This window comes from Physeter macrocephalus, chromosome 18 (assembly GCF_002837175.3).
Source record: "Physeter macrocephalus isolate SW-GA chromosome 18, ASM283717v5, whole genome shotgun sequence".
NCBI lineage: Eukaryota > Metazoa > Chordata > Mammalia > Artiodactyla > Physeteridae > Physeter > Physeter macrocephalus.
In genome coordinates, this window is record NC_041231.1 from 100,204,372 (window position 1) to 100,222,788 (window position 18,417).

The 18,417-nt window shown below is 39.7% G+C and overlaps 1 protein-coding gene across 6 annotated transcripts in view; it reads right to left on the reverse strand.

Annotated features, from left to right (window-relative positions):
* Positions 1-11,768, reverse strand: part of TMEM170B (transmembrane protein 170B) — a 34,053-nt gene extending 22,285 nt beyond the window's left edge. For all 6 annotated transcript variants that reach the window (XM_055079624.1, XM_055079622.1, XM_055079619.1 and 3 more), the window contains exon 1: positions 11,174-11,768. In XM_055079624.1, the coding sequence (XP_054935599.1) occupies positions 11,174-11,495 (322 nt within the window). In that variant the 5' untranslated portion in view covers positions 11,496-11,768. The remainder of the gene's footprint in view (positions 1-11,173) is intronic.
* Positions 11,769-18,417: the final 6,649 nt, after the last annotated feature.

Here is an 18,417-nt window from a genome sequence, read left to right on the forward strand (position 1 = left end):
AGAAGATGTGGTATATAGATACAATGAAATATTAGCCATAAAAAAGAATGAAATAATACCATTTGCAGCAACATGGATGGACCTAGAGGTCATGATACGAAGCGAAATTAAGTCAGACAGAGAAAAACAAATAGCAAATGACAGTGGTCCCCAACCTTTTTTGGCACCAGGGACTGGTTTTGTGGAAGACAATTTTTCCATGGACTGGAGCAGGGGTGGATGGGTCAGGCGGTAATGCAAGCAATGGGGAGTGGCAGATGAAGCTTCGCTCACTCACCTGCCACTCCCCTCCTGCTGTGCGGCCCGGTTCCTAACAGGTTGCAGACCGGTACTGGTCCACTGCCTGGGGGTTGGGGACCCCTGGCATATAATATTGCTTATATGTGGAATCTAAAAAATGATACAAGTGGGCTTATTTACAAAACAGAAATAGACTCACAGACATAGAAGACAAACTTATGGTTACCAAAGGGGAAAGGGGGGGAGGGATAAATTAGGAGTTTTGGATTAAAATATACACACTACTATACATAAAATTGATAACCAACATGGACCTACCGTATAGCATAGGAAACTATACTTAATATCTTGTAATGACTTATAATGGAAAAGAATCTAAAAAAGAATCTATTTACCTATCTATCTATCTATGTATCTATCTATATAACTGAATCACTTTGCTATGCACCTGAAATTAACACATCATAAATAAACTATATTTCAATAAAAAATTTTTAAAAAAGAATAAGTGAATGTAAAAGTGGACAAATAGAAATTATTCAAATTGAAATATAAGAGAAAAAAGAGTGGAGGGGAAAAAAAGAAGTAGGAGGAGGGAAAAGAGGAACCATCCAAGAGCTATGGAACAATTTCAAATGGTTTAACATACATGTAATTGGAGTCCCAGATGGAGAAGAAAGAGATAATGGAGAAGAAAAATATTTAAAGAAATAGTGACCGAAAATTTCTAAAAATAATAAGATATCAAACCACAAATCTAAGACTCCCAGAGAATCCTAAGCAAGATAAAGACCTCCCAAAAGAACTAAAAAATAACAAAACAAAAATAAAGCGCACACACATACCTAGATTCACCACAGTGAAATGACTAAAAACCAAAGATAAAGGAAGTATTGAAGAAGAAATAAGGAAAAAAGAAAGAGAGAAAAAAAGACACATTACACACACAGAGGGACAAAGATAAAAAGTACAGCAAACTTCTCATCAGAAGCAACCAAACCAGATGACAAAATACAGTAACACTTTAAAAAACTAAAATGCAAAGCCAGAACCTATATTTAGGAGAAACATTTTTCAAAACTGGAGGTGAAATGAAGATATTTTTCCAGAAAAAAAAAAAAGAAACTGGAAAAATTAACTGCCAGTAGACCTGTGCTACACGGCATATTAAAGGGAGCTCTTCAAACAGGAGTGTAATACTAGATGGAAACTTAACACTCCACAAAGAAGTGAGCAACAAAGAAAATTAAAATGAAGGTAAACATAAAAGATATGTTTTCTGGGCTTCCCTGGTGGCACAGTGGTTAAGAACCCACCTGCCAGTGCAGGGGACACAGGTTCAAGCCCTGGTCCAGGAAGATCCCACATGCTGTGGAGCAATTAAGCCCATGCGCCACAACTACTGAGCCTGAGCCCTAGAGCCCGCGAGCCACAACTACTGAGCCCGTGTGCCACAACTACTGACGCCCACATGTCTAGAGCCTGTGCTCCGCAACAAGAGAAGCCACTGCAACTAGAGAACGCCCGCGCGCAGCAACGAAGACCCCATGCGGCCAAAAATAAATAAATAAATAAATTTATTTATTTTTTTTTAAATGATGTTTTCTTATTTTTAATCATTCTAATATTTTAACCAGGTTTAAAAATAAGTTGTTGCGTTTTTTCACTTGAAGCCTCATTTAACATAGAAGTTAAGGCTATTGTAGATATTTTATAGCTGCCTGCTTCCACTTCTTAAAAGAGAGCAAAAACATTAGTTTTTAAATTTAATTGTGACACCTTCAAGAGCTGCTTGAATATACTGCCTCTCTCAAAGCTTACGGCAATACTGTTTATTACCCACTTAAACCAAATTACCCTGTTACCAGCTAATTATACAATTTTAAACTGTAAATTACAGTACTCATCATTGAATAGAAAAAAAATTCTTAGAAAAATAAATTTTTAATTTAAAACAATCAGAATATCATTTGCTGTTAAAAAAAAAAAAATCAGGTTAAGGCTATTTAAAATAGTTCAAAATTTGCTTTACATTTAAGCCACAGCAGTACCTTCCTAAAAGATGCCATTCAACTTGTTCTTTCCCATAATTGATTACTCAGTTATAAAAGTGTAAGGATTAAATGGCAAAATCTGAATCTATTATGAAGTTATAACACAGCAATATACAATAGTTTCAATTTTTATTACTTATATGCCCTTAAGCATCTTAAATTATACATGTCCTACCAAAAATATGTCAGTACCAACATATTTGTTTGAATCAGTCACTGACCTAAAAAATAATCTTTTCAGTGACTGATAAAATGTTACAATCTCATGATACAGTATTTCCAAAGGATCTTTACACTGAACACTCAAAAATGAACTTTTCACATCAATGAGCATAACTTATAATGAAACTCCCAATGTAACAAATTCTTAAAATTAAATCTAAATAAGAGACCAAATGAATGACAGATCAGAAAATAAAAGCACAACTAGGAAAACAAGTAATGCACAAGCACTATCAGAACAGTCACACCTTTGATATGATGACAGTAATCCTCAGGAAGCAGTTATGCCACACTGGGGTTAAAAAACAAAAACACAGATAATTTCAGAACTGGAAGGGATCGTCAGATATTGAATCCAGAGTTTCCTAAACCAAGTCTTAAGAAGGCCTAATTCTAAGAACTATTAAATGGTATTCAGAGAACAAAGATTTTCTAGGTCTTAAATCTCAATCTACAAATTAGCATATTAAAGGTCTGAAGCCCCACTTAAAAAAAGAAAGCTTCTTAATTTTAAAGACTAAAAAAACAAATTTATATGCAAACGGGTAAATGTTTTTCTTAACTCACAGTAAAATCTCTCAACTTTTTTCTTAACCCATTAAAATTTTTAGATCATCTTTCCTTTAACATCAATGTGAAAATTGTTGTCATTGGATTGTCTTATAGATGAGGAAACCAAGGTCTGGTTAAATATGTGGCTTTTCCCAGGGCATGGAAGCAACCTAAGTGTCCATCGACAGATGAATGGATAAAGAAGATGTGGCACATATATAAAATGGAATATTACTCAGCCATAGGAAGAAACAAAATTGAGTTATTTGTAGTGAGATGGATGGACCTATGGAATCTCAGAAAAAAATGGTCATGGAGAACATAGGGGCAGGACAGGAATAAAGACGCAGACATAGGGAATGGACTTGAGGACATGGGGAGTGGGAAGGGGAAGCTGGGACAAAGTGAGAGGGTGGCATGGACCTATATACACTACCAAATGTAAAACAGAGAGCTAGTGGGAAGCAGCTGCATAGCACAGGAATATCAGCTCTGTGCTCTGTGACCACCTAGAGGGGTGGGATCGCGAGAGTGGGAGGGAGGAGATATGGGGATATATGTATACATATAGCTGATTCACTTTGTTATAAAGCAGAAACTAACACACCATTGTAAAGCAATTATACTCCAATAAAGTTACTAAAAAAAAAATATGTGGCTTTTCTAAGGTATGAGAGCCAATTAATAGCATTCAAGGATAAAACTGTTTACTGACTCATGAATTCAAGGATCCTATTGCTTCTTTAGACTCTTTATTTGCATACAAAAATCTAGCAGAACCCAATTTATCCTAGTGGGGGAAGTTCCAATGACTGCACTTTATGTAAGTATTTACATAAACACTGTTAATATTTAGTTTTCCCATATACTTCAGATTAAATATAACTAAACTGTTTAGAATTTTTTAAGTACTACCATTTAATAAGAATTTTTCTCTATAGCTAATAGCTCATATAATAAACATTTTTAAAAGATAAATTCTAATATTATCCTCTAATGTTAAAAGACAGTCACCAAAAAAAACTGGGTTATAGCATCCTCTTGGAAGTGAGTCATTTATCTTGAAATTTTAATAAGTCTTTAGCTATACTAAACACTCCACATTAACTTGCATTATATATCACAACACAGTTACAAATTGATCACAAAAAAGCTTCATTTTTTAAAAATCCAGTGCTCCCAATCCTTGAGCTCTCAGTAATAAAATCACCTTAAGAGCTAGTTTAAAATTTACCTTCCTAGGCCCTGGTCTCAAGGATTCTAATTCCATGGCTGTGGACTGGGTCTATAGACTGTACCCTCAACCAGCCCCAGGTAATTCTGATATGTAGCAAGATTTAGTAACCATATTGGATTAAAGTAATTCATGGTAGGGACTGGAGAGAGGGAGAATTTTATAATGAAAACATATTAGTGGGACTTCCCTGGTGGCGCAGTGGTTAAGAATCTGCCTGCCAATGCAGGGGACACGGGTTCAATCCCTGGTCTAGGAAGATCCCACATGCCATAGAGCAACTAAGCCCGTGTGCCACAACTACTGAGCCCACGCGCCTCAACTAATGAAGCCCGTGTGCCTAGAGCCCGCACACTGCAACGAAGAGTAGCCCCCGCTCGCCGCAACTAGAGAAACCCTGTGTGCAGCAACGAAGACCCAATGCAGCCCCAAAATTAATTAATTATTAATTAATAAAAGAAAACATATTGGCTACACATAGTTATCCAAGAGCAGTATAATACTTTTACATTTAATCAAGTCCTGGTGGTATTCCTGAACCATCCTCAAAACAGATCACCTCTCCTCTCTCTCCATCATCCCTTAAACAGGTTCTTTCTCTACTCTCTACCTCTTTTGTTATCTTCAAAGTCCCATTACCTGGTTCTCCCTGAACTCAGCAAGCCGCCGAAGTATGACTTAACCTGAAGGTTAGTTCGCCTCTCTACACCATGAACCCCTTATGGACAATGACTGACATTTTCATTTCTGTTTATCAGTGTTTACCACAGAGACTGGCAAATGCTCATGATCAAGAAATATCCAACAAGATTGATCCTTGAAAATGCTAGATGCTGCTTTTTAGTATAATTATCCTATATACATTTAATAAAACAATACATTGTATGGCCACTTCAAATATAGTACGTAAAATGCATGCAAAATGCTTTGTACAGTACCTGACATATAGTAGGTGTTCAATAAATATAGCCATTATTAGAATTATTCATCTGATTCTAAGGTAAGTTCAATGCACTGAATTCTCTGGGCTCTCTTACATCTGACCATTCTTAATTCCAGTTTCCTTCCCTGGTTCCAATTCCTCCTCCCCATCTCTGCCTCATCCTTCCTCTTCTGTTTAGAATTCCTTTCTACAGGAAAAATATCCCTAGTTATTCTAACTTCTCTTCCTGAATTATCTTACTTTTCTGGTCCTTTATTCCAATAACTAAACAAAGCAAAGATAAATATATTTATATTCTGATAGCTAACCATTTAAGAATCAAAGTCATAGCTTACACAGTCCTAAGACTTATCTGGAAATTGCTTTAGGTTTAAGAAATATCATCTGGACCTTGGACGTGGTACTGCCAGAGGATACTGATATATGATTCAAAGATAATGAGATGGGTATTAGGTAAGTAAAAACCTGAAGATGGCAATTCTAATTTTTGAAAAATTACAGTGGCTTCATTCTCGCTAACACAGGTAAGTCTTCCAAATGGCAAAATCCTATAAAGTACAAATCATACCAGTACTTATTAATTGGCTCAGTACCACAAAAGAGTAAGGGATTTTTCACATGTATTTCAGAAAAAGTAAATTTTGGGGTCTGGCACAAATATTGAAGAGTAGAACATTGTCTTTAGGGCTACATTTACAAAACATAAATTTCTATAATTGGACATCTGAAATAATTTTATCTGCATAAACTCACCTCCTATAATAGAGCATTTAGGAGGAGGAACTTAACCTAATGGGACACTAGAATACATGCAGGGACTGAGAGAAGCATACCTGTTTGGGAGCACCACCAAAGGAAGTTGCTGGCTATACTAGTATGAGGTGTGAACAATTACAAGTATGTATACTAGGTACCCAAGTTTTTCCCCCTTTCTCTCTTTTTTTTTTTTGATAATCACTATTAACACTAAAGTGGCTTAGCAACTATAAAATCTAAAAGGGAAATATAACAGTGTGTATGTATATAGTAAAAATAAGCACATATATATTTTGTAAACACACACACACACACACACACACACACGACCTTCATTCCAGTTTGAATTCCCAGCTTCCCGATGTTTATACCAATAGAGAGAGGGGAGCATCTGCACCCACATTTGCTGCTGACACAGGGAGGGGATGAGCCTGAAGCCAGACTTTGCTTTTTTTCCGAGGAACCAATCATTCCTTTCCCAACCCGAGCCCGGCTCTGTGTTTATCCGGGGGTTTAGGGATCCTGCCTCCTTCTAAGTAAAAAATTCTTCTCTAAACTCTTAGCAGCCAAATTTGGGTGGGAACACAAAGTTGGGAGCCAAAATAGTTGAAGAAAATAAAAGTAAAGCAAAAGGATACATTTCATTGTAGATTGTGTTTTTGAAGTTATGTTACCCATAAAACTGAAAGAGTATATACATTCTGACTCTGAGTTTAGGTTGTGGTGGGGAAGAGAGATTTAGGACATATTCAGAGAAAGAAAAACTATATGAGAAGGAAGGAAGCCATTCATCTCTCTACTTGAGTGAGCTGAACAAGCATATAACCTATACACAGTTAACAAACAATTTAGGAATCCTGAGAATCGCACACTGTGGGAAGTGACATACAGAAGAGAACTTTGGCAATAGTTATTAAGTGACAAAGATGGGGTCTCCAGGTGTTAATCTCTATATGAAATCCCCATAGTACTGTCTTCCAGGAAGGAGAAAAAATAGATTGAACTTGGTAGGATTTCTAAAACTAGATATATAGTAAATATGGATCACATAACTTTCACATAGGCTATGGCAACTTAAAATTTAGAAAGATTATTACTATTATTATCACTATTCAATAATATCTTACATTGTACAGTATCTTTTATTTCTGGACAAAAATTAGTTCCATTCACCCATTCTTGGGCTCATTTGGGGCAAATACTTACAAAGCTATTCTTAAGTGTCTTAAGATTTATCATCTATCAGACCTGCCTGAGTTAAAATCAGATGGGGAATAAAAGCAAAAGGCACAGAACTGAGAGTCAGTGAACAGCAGTTCTAGTCCTGGCTCTGTCATTAAATGACTGTTTGATCCCAGCCATGTATATCTCAATATTTCTAAAAGGAAGTAATCAAACTACATAACTTCTAGCCCTAAAATGTTAGGCTAATTCTAATTTCTAGTTGTCATCACTTTAAAAAAATCTATTTCTATCAAAGTAATACATACACAGGACTACTTTCAAAAGATTGGTCTCTGAGATAAAAAGGTCAATAATTCTGCTTCACCTATGGGATAAGATACAGAGGAATAAATCATACCCGTTAACTGAAAAAAATAAAAGATGAGAGTACATTACCCTTTTATTTACTTTTTAATTAACCAGAATTCCTATTAATGAGATTTCTGCAAATCCTTCACAGTCATTTCTTAAATCTAAATCAGTCTGGTTCTACACTATGCTCCTTTCTATTACCTGTTTCATTTTCAAGTTTATGATGATGACAAAAATGCCTTCTGACTTAATATGTGTTATCATAATCTGAAAAAAGGTAATAATTTTTCACTTATTAGCTACCAGATCTAAGCAAGTTACTCTTTGCTTCAGTGTCTGAACCTGTAAAATAAGGATAAACACTAATGTCTCTCAAGATGGTTGACAAGATTAAATAAAATACATGAAAGAATGGTAACTAGCACAAAAAAAGCATTTTTGTGTTTTAAAAGTATGACAATTATCTATATAAATTGCTTACACACCTTATGTCCTAGTTAAAAGCATATTCACTCAAACAGATGTAGCTGAAAAATAAGGCAACTAGAATGTTTTAATCATGCAACTGTTAAGTATTGTTTTAAAAGCTCAATTCAATAAACATGCATTGAGCATACACTACGTGCCAGAAACAATATGCTAGGATTCCAGAATTCCATGATTACAACAATGACCCCACCCTCAAAAAGCTCACAGTCTAGAAGAGACAAATGAAAATTATAATGTAATTGAAAAATATAACAACAAAAGCATGTGTAAGGAGCAGAAGGGACAAGATGAAGCACTTCATTCATTCTGTTTACAGAGAGCAGAGAAGAAGTAGCTAAAGCAGCTTGGAAAGGGGCAAAGAGTAGCTCTGCAGGCAGAGACGGGTTTCAAGCCTAGTTCAGCCATTTCAAGCTATTTGATGTGGGCCAACTTTACCTCTCCGAGCTTCTTTGTAAATCTGCTTTGGAGAGTTACTCTGAAGATTAGAAATAATATATGTAAATAGCCTGATACACAGCAGGCATTCAATAAATAGGAGTTATCTTGTTTTAGAAGTTGTGTGTTTGTTTTTAATAGACTAAGTTCTAAATGGCACTGTAGATGCAAGAGGGAGGGGATATGAGGATATATGTATACAATAAAGCTGATCCACTGTGTTATACAGCAGAAACTAACACAACATTGTAAAGCAATTATACTCCAATAAAGATGTTAAAAAAATAAAAAATAAACAATTTTAACTTACATCTTAATTATGAAGACAAAAAAAACAAAATGGCACTGTAGGAGGCATCACTTAACTAATGATCAAGCTGCATATGGGATCGCGAAGGTCACCAGCATGGAAGAGGCCATAATGAACCACATCAGAATGTTACCACTTACGGAGTCTACTTTTTAGCAGTGATGGGGTTCCCAACGTGGTACATTCACCTGCTGGTGAAGCCTATTTCTAATCTATTTTCTCCATTTTTACAGAATTCTGCATACTCAGACTCTATTTAAATTTCCTGGAAGAGGTTCCCATGCTCCTCAGTCCCACCCCAGTCCTGGTTTTGGATGTTCAGCATATCCCATATCCTTTATAAAATGGCAAGTCCAATGAGCAACAGCTGATTATTAAGATTATATTAGGAGATAATTAGAACTAACCCTGGGTTAAAACTACTATTGTTAGCCTAATGGTTGACCTATGGGAACTGGAAGCCACTATAATGATTCAGAATGTTAAAGTAAATATTTTAAAATATTGTTAAATCTGTCCAAGAGGTAAGTTACATTTACATTTACTCTATGGTTCCCAAAGCTAATTTTCTCTAAATACCCACCGATGAGCTAAGCCAGTCATTAACATATACAAATACGTATTCTTAAATGCTTATTTTTCATTTTACTCCAATAAACATAATTTATACAACATTTGAAATATTAACAGTGGATAAACACAAGGAAAGCCATAAGTAAGATAAAGCGGTCTATCTCAAAATTCAATTGAATTATGAAATGGTTCTTATGTCAGTGTAGGTTTTCAGAACTAAAAACATGTTCCTGGGCTTCCCTGGTGGCGCAGCGGTTGAGAATACGCCTGCCGATGCGGGGGACGCGGGTTCGTGACCCAGTCCGGGAAGCTCCCACATGCCGCGGAGCGGCTGGGCCCGTGAGCCATGGCCGCTGAGCCTGCGCGTCCGGAGCCTGTGCTCCGCAACGGGAGAGGCCACAGCAGTGAGAGGCCCGCGTACCAAAAAAACCCAAAAAGAACATGTTCCTGACCTGCAACCATCATGTAAGTTCAGTGTGCTCCAAGATAGAGAACCACAGATTAAACGTGAGGGCACCATAAATCAATCCAGAATCCATGTTAATTTTATATAGCAGTTTTCACATTCAAGGCACCCAGCGTCTTTAAACTCAGCCTTGTGGTAAATAATCCCAATTTTTCTCTATGAATATCTGAATTCCATGCAATGCTATATTTTATAATATCTTGTATCCTATCAAGACAGGTTATATTTGTAAAATACTCTCCATAGTCTTAACCAGTTTAACATAATGCATTTTGAAATACTAATGCTCTATCAAAATTAACTGTCTTATACATTTTCAAAAATTAAATCCTGAGTATGTTTTTCAGATTTTTCCCTGAGAAGCACGCACTGAGGAGTCATCAAACTGCAACTGAAATCACTTTCTTGTAAACACTAATCTTTAGCGAGTATTTTTTAAAGTCAGGGTATAATACAAGCATTTCTGCATTAACCAAGCCAGAAGTTTCTCCACAAACCAGACCTACAAATTTGATTTTTAAAGTTTATGAGTATTATTGCTCACTTTTACAACTAGAAATTGATGTTAATTACTATAATATATTAAGTCCAATTCCCTCCTGATAGCCTTGACGTATGAAGGAAGGGAAATACACAAAATTATCAAATGTCACAGAAGCAGCAGCTTGAGGCCAGAGGGAGACAGACAGACAGAAGGAAATAGGAGAGGGAGGAGATATACGGTTAAAGCAAAAAGTGCTTAGAATTCACTAGACCTTGACCCAGCCCGTGACCTAATATAATCTACTTAATGAGTCATTTATATCGCAAAAAAATAATAATAATAATTAACAGTTGAAGCAAACTGATCATTGTGAGCAGGGAATTTAAGTCCTGCATTCGATTTGAGATTTGCAAGAAAGAAAAAAAGCTAAACTAGAAAAAGACCTAAAAAGCAAGAAGCGCGCGCGCGCGCGCGTGTGTGTGTGCGTGCGTGCGTGCGTGTGTGTGTGTATGGAGGTGGGGAGATAAATAAAGGCTAACTGTACTCAAGTCTCAGCGCTAAAGCTATTCCACGCGTACTACAGAGGCAGGGCGGTCGCCGGCCCTCCCCATGCAGGAAGGGAGGGGAGGCGGGGGTCGTGGATTTTTCCCGAGCGCTTCTGGAGCCGGGATCTCGGGGGACTGGCGTCGGCGCCCCCAGAACAGGAGCGGAGACGATCCAATTAACACCTTCCTCGCCAGGACTTGGGACCTCGCGCGAGCTCCCGAGCGGAGCGCGCTCGGGGGTGGGGCGGCGAGGAGCGCTTCCCCTCCGAGGGAGGGAGAAGGGAGGCGAGGGGCGGCACCGCATCCCGGTCCCCACCCCGGGAGCATCAATTACCCGTAAGGTTCCTCAGCACCGTCCCATGGGCCCAGAGGCTCAGGACCTGCTGCACCGACAGGTTGATCATGGAGTGGTCACCCCCCTCCGCCTTCATCTTCCCTGGGGGGCGCCCGCCGCCCTCTCCTCCGGCGCCGGGCGGCGGCGGCGGCGGCGGCTGCGAGGCTCCGGGGGCGGCGGCGGGTGCGCGGCTCCTCCAGGCCGCCGCCGCCGGGGGAGGCTTCGGGTCGCCGGGCTGGTCGCTGCTGCTGCCGCCGACGGGCCTCCGGGGGGGGCCGCTCAGCGCGTCTCCCAGGCAGCCCCCTCCCCGCCGGGGAGACATCGAGGACGGCGGACTGGGGAGGGGAGGGGGCCGGGCGCTCTCCCCGCGCGGCCCCCGAGCGAGGACTCGGGTCGGAGGAGGCCGCTACCGCTCCCTCTCAGGGTCAGCTCGGCGCCGCGGGGGCCGGGCACGCGAGGAGGCCGAGGTCACGCCGGGAGGTCCGGGGTGATGGGCAGCCGGCAGGTGCAGCCCCCGACGGGGCTCAGCTCATCACCGCGAGAGGACGAGCAGACCCGGGACTAGGAGGAGGCGGAGGCGGCGGCGGCGGCGGCGGCCGCGGCAGCACCGATGGCTACAGAAGGAGGGAATACCTCTGAGCCAGAGAATAACAATAAAAAACCCAAAACCTCAGGCTCCCAGGTAAAAGCAAACATATAAAAAAAAAAATTCATCACGAAACATAAGGGGAAAGGGGAGTTATGCCCTTTAAATGCCCAGAAGTGAAGAACAAGGCGGAGGCGGCGGCGGCGGCGGCGGCGGCGGCCGCGGCAGCACCTGCCGCCAGCCTGCCAACCCTCCTGCCGCCGACACTCGAGGAACCGCCCCCTCCAACCGCGGTCGCCCCGGGCCGATCGTGCGCGCGCGCACGGTCCCCACCTCCCCCGCCCTCCCCAGAGCTGCTGCGCATGCTCACTCTCCCCCTTCCCGCGACCCGTCGCCCTTCGACAGCCGGCCGGCCCCAAAGCCCTCCTCCTCCTGCTTCTCGCGCGCGCGAACTCGCGAGGCTAAGGGGGCTGAGCCTCGGCCCGCAGTGGGGCGGAGGGAAGCGCGGCCTACGTCACTAGCGCCACCGCCGGGCCTAGCTGCTGACTGGGCGCTCCAGGGGAACCAGCTCCACGCCCTCCCTGCCCCCGGCCCCCCGGCCCCGGGCGCGCGCCCTGGGAGAATCCGGGCGTTGCTGGAGCTCCAGGCTGACCTGCAGCGCCGACCGTACGTGGCGGGGAGCGAGGTGTCAAACTCCGTCAGGTGGATCCTGTGACAGTTCACATCTCTGGCTTCGAATGAAATACATTGGATAAAAAGGTTTGAGTACAACTTTTTCTAACAAGTGTAAATATCTCAACATTTTAGATTTGTCAGTTTGTGGGTTTGGGGTTTTTGGGGTTTTGGGGGGGGTGAGTCAGATGACCTGGGTAGGTTACTACTTGCAGAATATATCCGAAAGCCATTAAAACAGAAACAGACCCATTTTACGATTCATCTAGTCCTACCCACAGCAAGAACCTGGGCCTCCCGTGGTTCCAGCATCTGAAATCACCTGCAGTCCCGGGACTGGGCAGGTGTCCTACCCCTCAAGGCCACCCTCGGGGCTAGCTGTTTTTTCGTTGCAGTACTCTCTTTACCTAAATTGTAAAAGTCTCCGTTGTCTCCACCCCCCCCCGCCCCGCCCAGCTCAGGACTTAAACTAGACCTCTCTTCCCGTGGTTTGCTGCCTTTCTCCATATCCGCCGTTAGCCCGAGGAACTGTCTAAAATTCAGCCACAACAAAGTGAACTCCTCCTTGAAGTCTGAAACCTTTTATCTTGAAACATAAGAATTAAGTTTTGGCAGTGACAACATATGCAGCAGTCAGCCGCCTCTCCCCATCCTTTTTCAACCTCTTTACTGTCTGAAAAGAAAATCTGCAAAGGACGCCGAAGTTCATGCTGTAGCTAAATCATCAAGTACTTTGGGCAAAACGCAGGAGGGTTGGATCACCCGTAAAGGGTGTTCTTGGTGACCACCTTAAAATATACATATGTTTATTTATATACGTATGTATGTGTCAACGGAAAAAATGTACAGCGCGAGAGGTGTGAGTTAAGTTTTATTTGGGGTAGAACGAGGACTGCAGCCGGGGATACCGGCTTTCAGGCAGCTCTGAGCAGCTGCTCTGAGGAGGTGCGGAGGAGGTCAGTGTATATGTGACTTTGGTGAAGGGGGCGTATGTGCCCTTAAGCACACATTTTGGCAGAAAGTTGCTGCTGGTCACAAGAAGGTTGGTGCTAGTCACGAGGAGCAGGTGTCTCTGTTAATGATTTTAGTGCTTTTCTAGATATGAGAAGTTGCAAGAAATTGTGCTCATAAAATCTCCTGAAAATACCTAACTGAAGACGTGTTCTCCCAGTTTTTCCTGGAGCACGGAGGGCCTCATTCCTGATCTCCACCCTGAACTCCTTTCAGGGTGTGGGGAAGGTTAGCGACCGCAGTGGCTACTGACGTCATTCTTATAGAACCAGAAGGCAAAAAACAATTTTTAGTTGGTATATGTATTGTCTGTTTGATGTCGCAACACAGGAGGAAAGGGAAGAGTCTGCATCACTAATAAGAACTGAGCCAAAACTCATAATGTGGAGTTATCGTCTTCTGAGGATTTAGAATTAATGAGATCTTAATTTAAGATTATAAAATAATCAGACTTAAAAGAAGCTTTACCACTTTGCCAATTCACTTTATTTTACAGATTGGGGAAACTGATTCTGCAGAATTAAGTGCCTTAGAGAGGTGACACCACTTCACAGCCCAGTTTCTGAATTCCTAGTCTGTACATTCTTTCCAGTAGCCACACCATTTTCCTTACCTCACTATCAACTCCATACCTTTAAGGTTCTGGATGGGGAGATGCAGGTTACCTAATGATTACCAATAAGAGATTTGACATTATATGATTAGCGGTGTTAGAGAATATGACTACATTCAATGAAGGGTTCTTATCAAACTCTCTAAGCAGCATCTCATTAAACTCTCACATCAGGAACTTTTAGTTAGTTTACACGGAATCAGTGGGGTTCTTATTATTACACACTACTGTTTAAAACATGGTAGCATGCATTTAAAATATTCAGAACCTGGGACAGTGCCTAGCACATGGTGTTCATCAAATATTTGTTGAATGAATAAATGAATAAACTTCATAGAAAAGTCAGCATTTTTCTTGTTTCACATAATTTTTTTAATGGAACCTAAGTGTTGCTTTCTGTAAATGAGAAAGTAAGACACAGCAAGGAAGGCCCAAATCGATAATGCATTTTTTTAACATCTTTATTGGAGTATAACTGTTTTACAATAGTGTGTTAGTTTCTCCTTTACAACAAAGTGAATCAGTTATACATATACATATGTTCCCATATCTCTTCCCTCTTGCATCACCCTCCCTCCCACCCTCCCTATCCCACCCCTCTCATGGTCACAAAGCACAGAGGTGATCTCCATGTGCTATGCGGCAGCTTCCCACTAGCTATCTAATTTACATTTGGTAGTGCATATATGGGGTCAGGTTTTTAAATTTAGATATAAGAAAGTTCAATATTCTATAAATAAGAATATCTTAAGTACTCATGAACATAACAAGAAGTATAATGTAGTGTCCAATTAATTGATTAGTAGTAAGGTCCTCTGTTCCCTTAAGAAACTATAATATAGTTAATTAAAGGAGATAACCAGAAAATACAAGTTAATGGTTCCTGAAATACATTGTCAATGGTTTCTGCCTACTGGCTTTAAGAACAACTGTTTATATCTAATATTCAACAAAATATTTTGCATCAAAATAATTATCTTACTTGTAACAAAAGCAGCTGGAGAAGATGATCATAGCAATTATGCAGACAGCCATAGAAATGAGCAAAGCCAGCCATCGAATGCTGCCATCGAAAAATGGACCTGATAATGGAAGTAAACAATGAAAAAGACATATTACCTTTCGATCACATCTTAAAAGGAAAAAATAACTTGTAGTGTTGAACTCTAGAAAGCTTGCTTATTGTTAAAACCAGAGAAAATATTTCACTGAGAATCATGATTGCACTTTTCTCTGCTAACCTACCTATAACAACAGGGGGCAGTGTAGGTTGTAAATACTGGTTACATAAGTTGGTCCGACAACATTCTATTGTCCGGCGTAGCTGGGCTTTTGGTGAATCCTAAAGGAAGAAAATTAGAAATAATCTGATACACGAAACTGATAATTAATTTTTAAAATATTCATAAAATACAGTTTCTAATTCAGTGAGTGAAAAGGACCTGCTAAGTTTGTGTGAAAGTGATTATTGAAAAATTTAAATCTATCGTGAAATAGTGTTGTAAAGACTCTAAAATGTTTTTTCTTAAGAAGAATGTATGTATGTGCATGGTGTGTTAGAACACTAGACTATAACTTAATTACAGATAAACAAAAGTTTATATATATTTTTCACCCAAAATTTGGCATATCTTAAGATATGACTATTCATTTGTTTTTAGTAAAAAAGTATTTAAAATCATGAGATCTTTTCCTAAAAAACATGGGTAATACATTTTATTACAGTGATAGACTAGCAGGGTAAATATGATCTCATAGTAGTATTGAGACTTAGTTGGATGAGACTTAAGATCTGACTAAAAAGTGGAGCGTGTCCTAGGCCAAAGAAATGACAGGTTAGAAAAGGTAGTCAAGTAGGCAGAAGATACAGTTGATTCTGCCTATAACAACTATGTTGAAACTAATGAACCTGGTATGGAAGCAAGTTGAAGTGTATGTGGTGAGGATAAGGGCAAAATATAGAAACAATATTTCTGAGAGTTTTTGGGAGACCACCAACCAGATATGTGTCCCTAATAGATCAGAAAATGAGCACAGGGAAAGACTGTAGTCATGGGAACAGATACCAAAAATTATATGTGAAGTTTTATTTGATTAAAAGTACAGTATTTGAGAAGTTCTTAACTTGAATGCTGACATTTCAGCACTACCTGGAAGAAGTGCCATTCCAGACCAAAACAGTAACAGAAAGGAATTGTCTGTCGTCATAGAAGTAGCAAGAATATAAGCAGAAATCAACCTTCTTATTCTTAAATATCAGATGGGTAGAAAGGAGAAACCCCGGTATAATCAGGTATTCCTTTAAAAATGTGAAAATGAGATTCCATAGGGGAATCTATATGGGATTCTATAAGGGACTTGAGATTATATAAGAGAAGGTAAGATGGGTCAAGAGTACTTGGAAACCTCCAAAAGCACAAGTTTTACATTTTAACTGAATTTTTAACTTTCTAACAATTTTTTTTACCTTTAAATGATCATAAAAAGAAAGAGAAAAGAGAGACATGTCAGAAGTTACACAGGTGACTCTGAAAAAAATATCCCAGATCTAGAGAAAACTTACATGAAGGATGGAATGAAGAGTATACAACTAAAGATGAATAAAAGAAGCGTGAAGCATCCAAGAATAGTCCCAGTATGGCTAAAGTTCAAAATGAGCTCAGCCTTGCAGGACAGAAAATGTAAAGAAAAATCAGGAAGGGGTTTTTGGCAGTGCTAGAAGAAAGACCACCAAGCAATGGATGTAGTATTGCCGACAAAATACCAGGTAATGGAGGACAAAGAAAACGAACACTTCCTTAACTCTCGTTTTGTTTCAGTCTTCTCTATCAAGGATGATTACAGGAATGAAGAAGGCAGACCAAACGCTAGTAAGTGGGATTGGTATCCCAGAAGTATGCAGAGACCCTACAATGTTTCTGTGTTCTGTCTGAATTCCCATCTTCTCAGCTAGGTGAATTACATCACAGGAAGTTGAGAGCACTTCGGAGAAGGCTGAAAGCGGTATGATTTAAAGATTTTAGAAACGAGGAGTGCTGTAAACCAGATAGCTAAATGTTACATTACTTTTAAAAGGGAAAGAAAGACTTTGCCAACAACAGATTGGGGGCAGCACAGTATTATGGAAACAAGGATTTGGGAATCAAATAGCTTAAATCACAGCTTTGCCATTTATTAACTTTGTGACCCTAAGCAATGAACTTACTTCTCTCTGGGCTTTAGTTTCCTCTGCTATAAGACGGAGGATAAAAAATATCTGCCTCATAGGGTAACTGGGAGAAAATGAGGTAAAATATACCAAGCACTTAGCATATTAAATGCAAATAGTAAATGTTAAATAAATTAATTCTTCTTCCTCTAGTGAATGTGACACAGATCCCAGTTGACATTCTAGAATAAGTCACAAATGCTTGTAATCTCCTGGAAGACTGACTCAATGTGGCTTCACTGAGAACAAGCAACATGAAACTCACATCTTTCTTATGTAGGTTAACTACTGCACACAGCCATGTGCAGACCAGGCACACTTCTCCTTGGGGAATCAACGCTTTTCCTGTGGCCCCTCCCTTTATTTCATAGGCCTCAAATTAGGTCTTACCTTGCACTGAAAATCAGATCCTTCATATTTCATACACCCTGAAGCCAATGTGGTTTCTCCTTGGTCATCTTCTTCTATGATGGCAAAGCAATGCCCATTAGTTCTAAAAGAAAAAAAGCCAAAAAACCAAAACCAACTTCACATTGGAAAGTACTAATTAAATCTTGGTATGAATGTGACCAGTTACTGATGGCTTTTAGTTCTGAATTAGAATTACATTCACATTTGACTTACTGGCAAAACCGTATGCGTTTTAAGGCAAGTGAAAATTGTCACATCTGAACTAAAACCTAAAGGTCTAATAAAAATCCTGTGTCAGGTAGAAAAGGATTTTCTATTAAACAAGTCCCACCAAATATGAAATACTATGTAACTTCTCTTTGCTAATCATAGTCATGTGATCACAGAAAGATGATTTATACAACTTTATAAAGTAAATAATCTTAACGTTTAAAAATATACTTAAAAATAACTTTGTCTCTTTTCATCCATAAGATTTTCAGTATTCCCATACTGTACACAATAATAAATAAAAACAAACTTTCCTGTGAAACATAAAAATAGATTCAATGACAAAGAAAAGTATATTTGGGAAGACCAGACTAAGATCCTGAGAGGCACTTTTTATTTAACATGATAGGAAAAGAGGGAGAACTTCTGAATAGCTGAATTTTCAAGAAATTTATATAAATGTATTTGTATTTAATAAAATGTTATCGGGGCTTCCCTGGTGGCGCAGTGGTTAAGAATCCGCCTGCCAATGC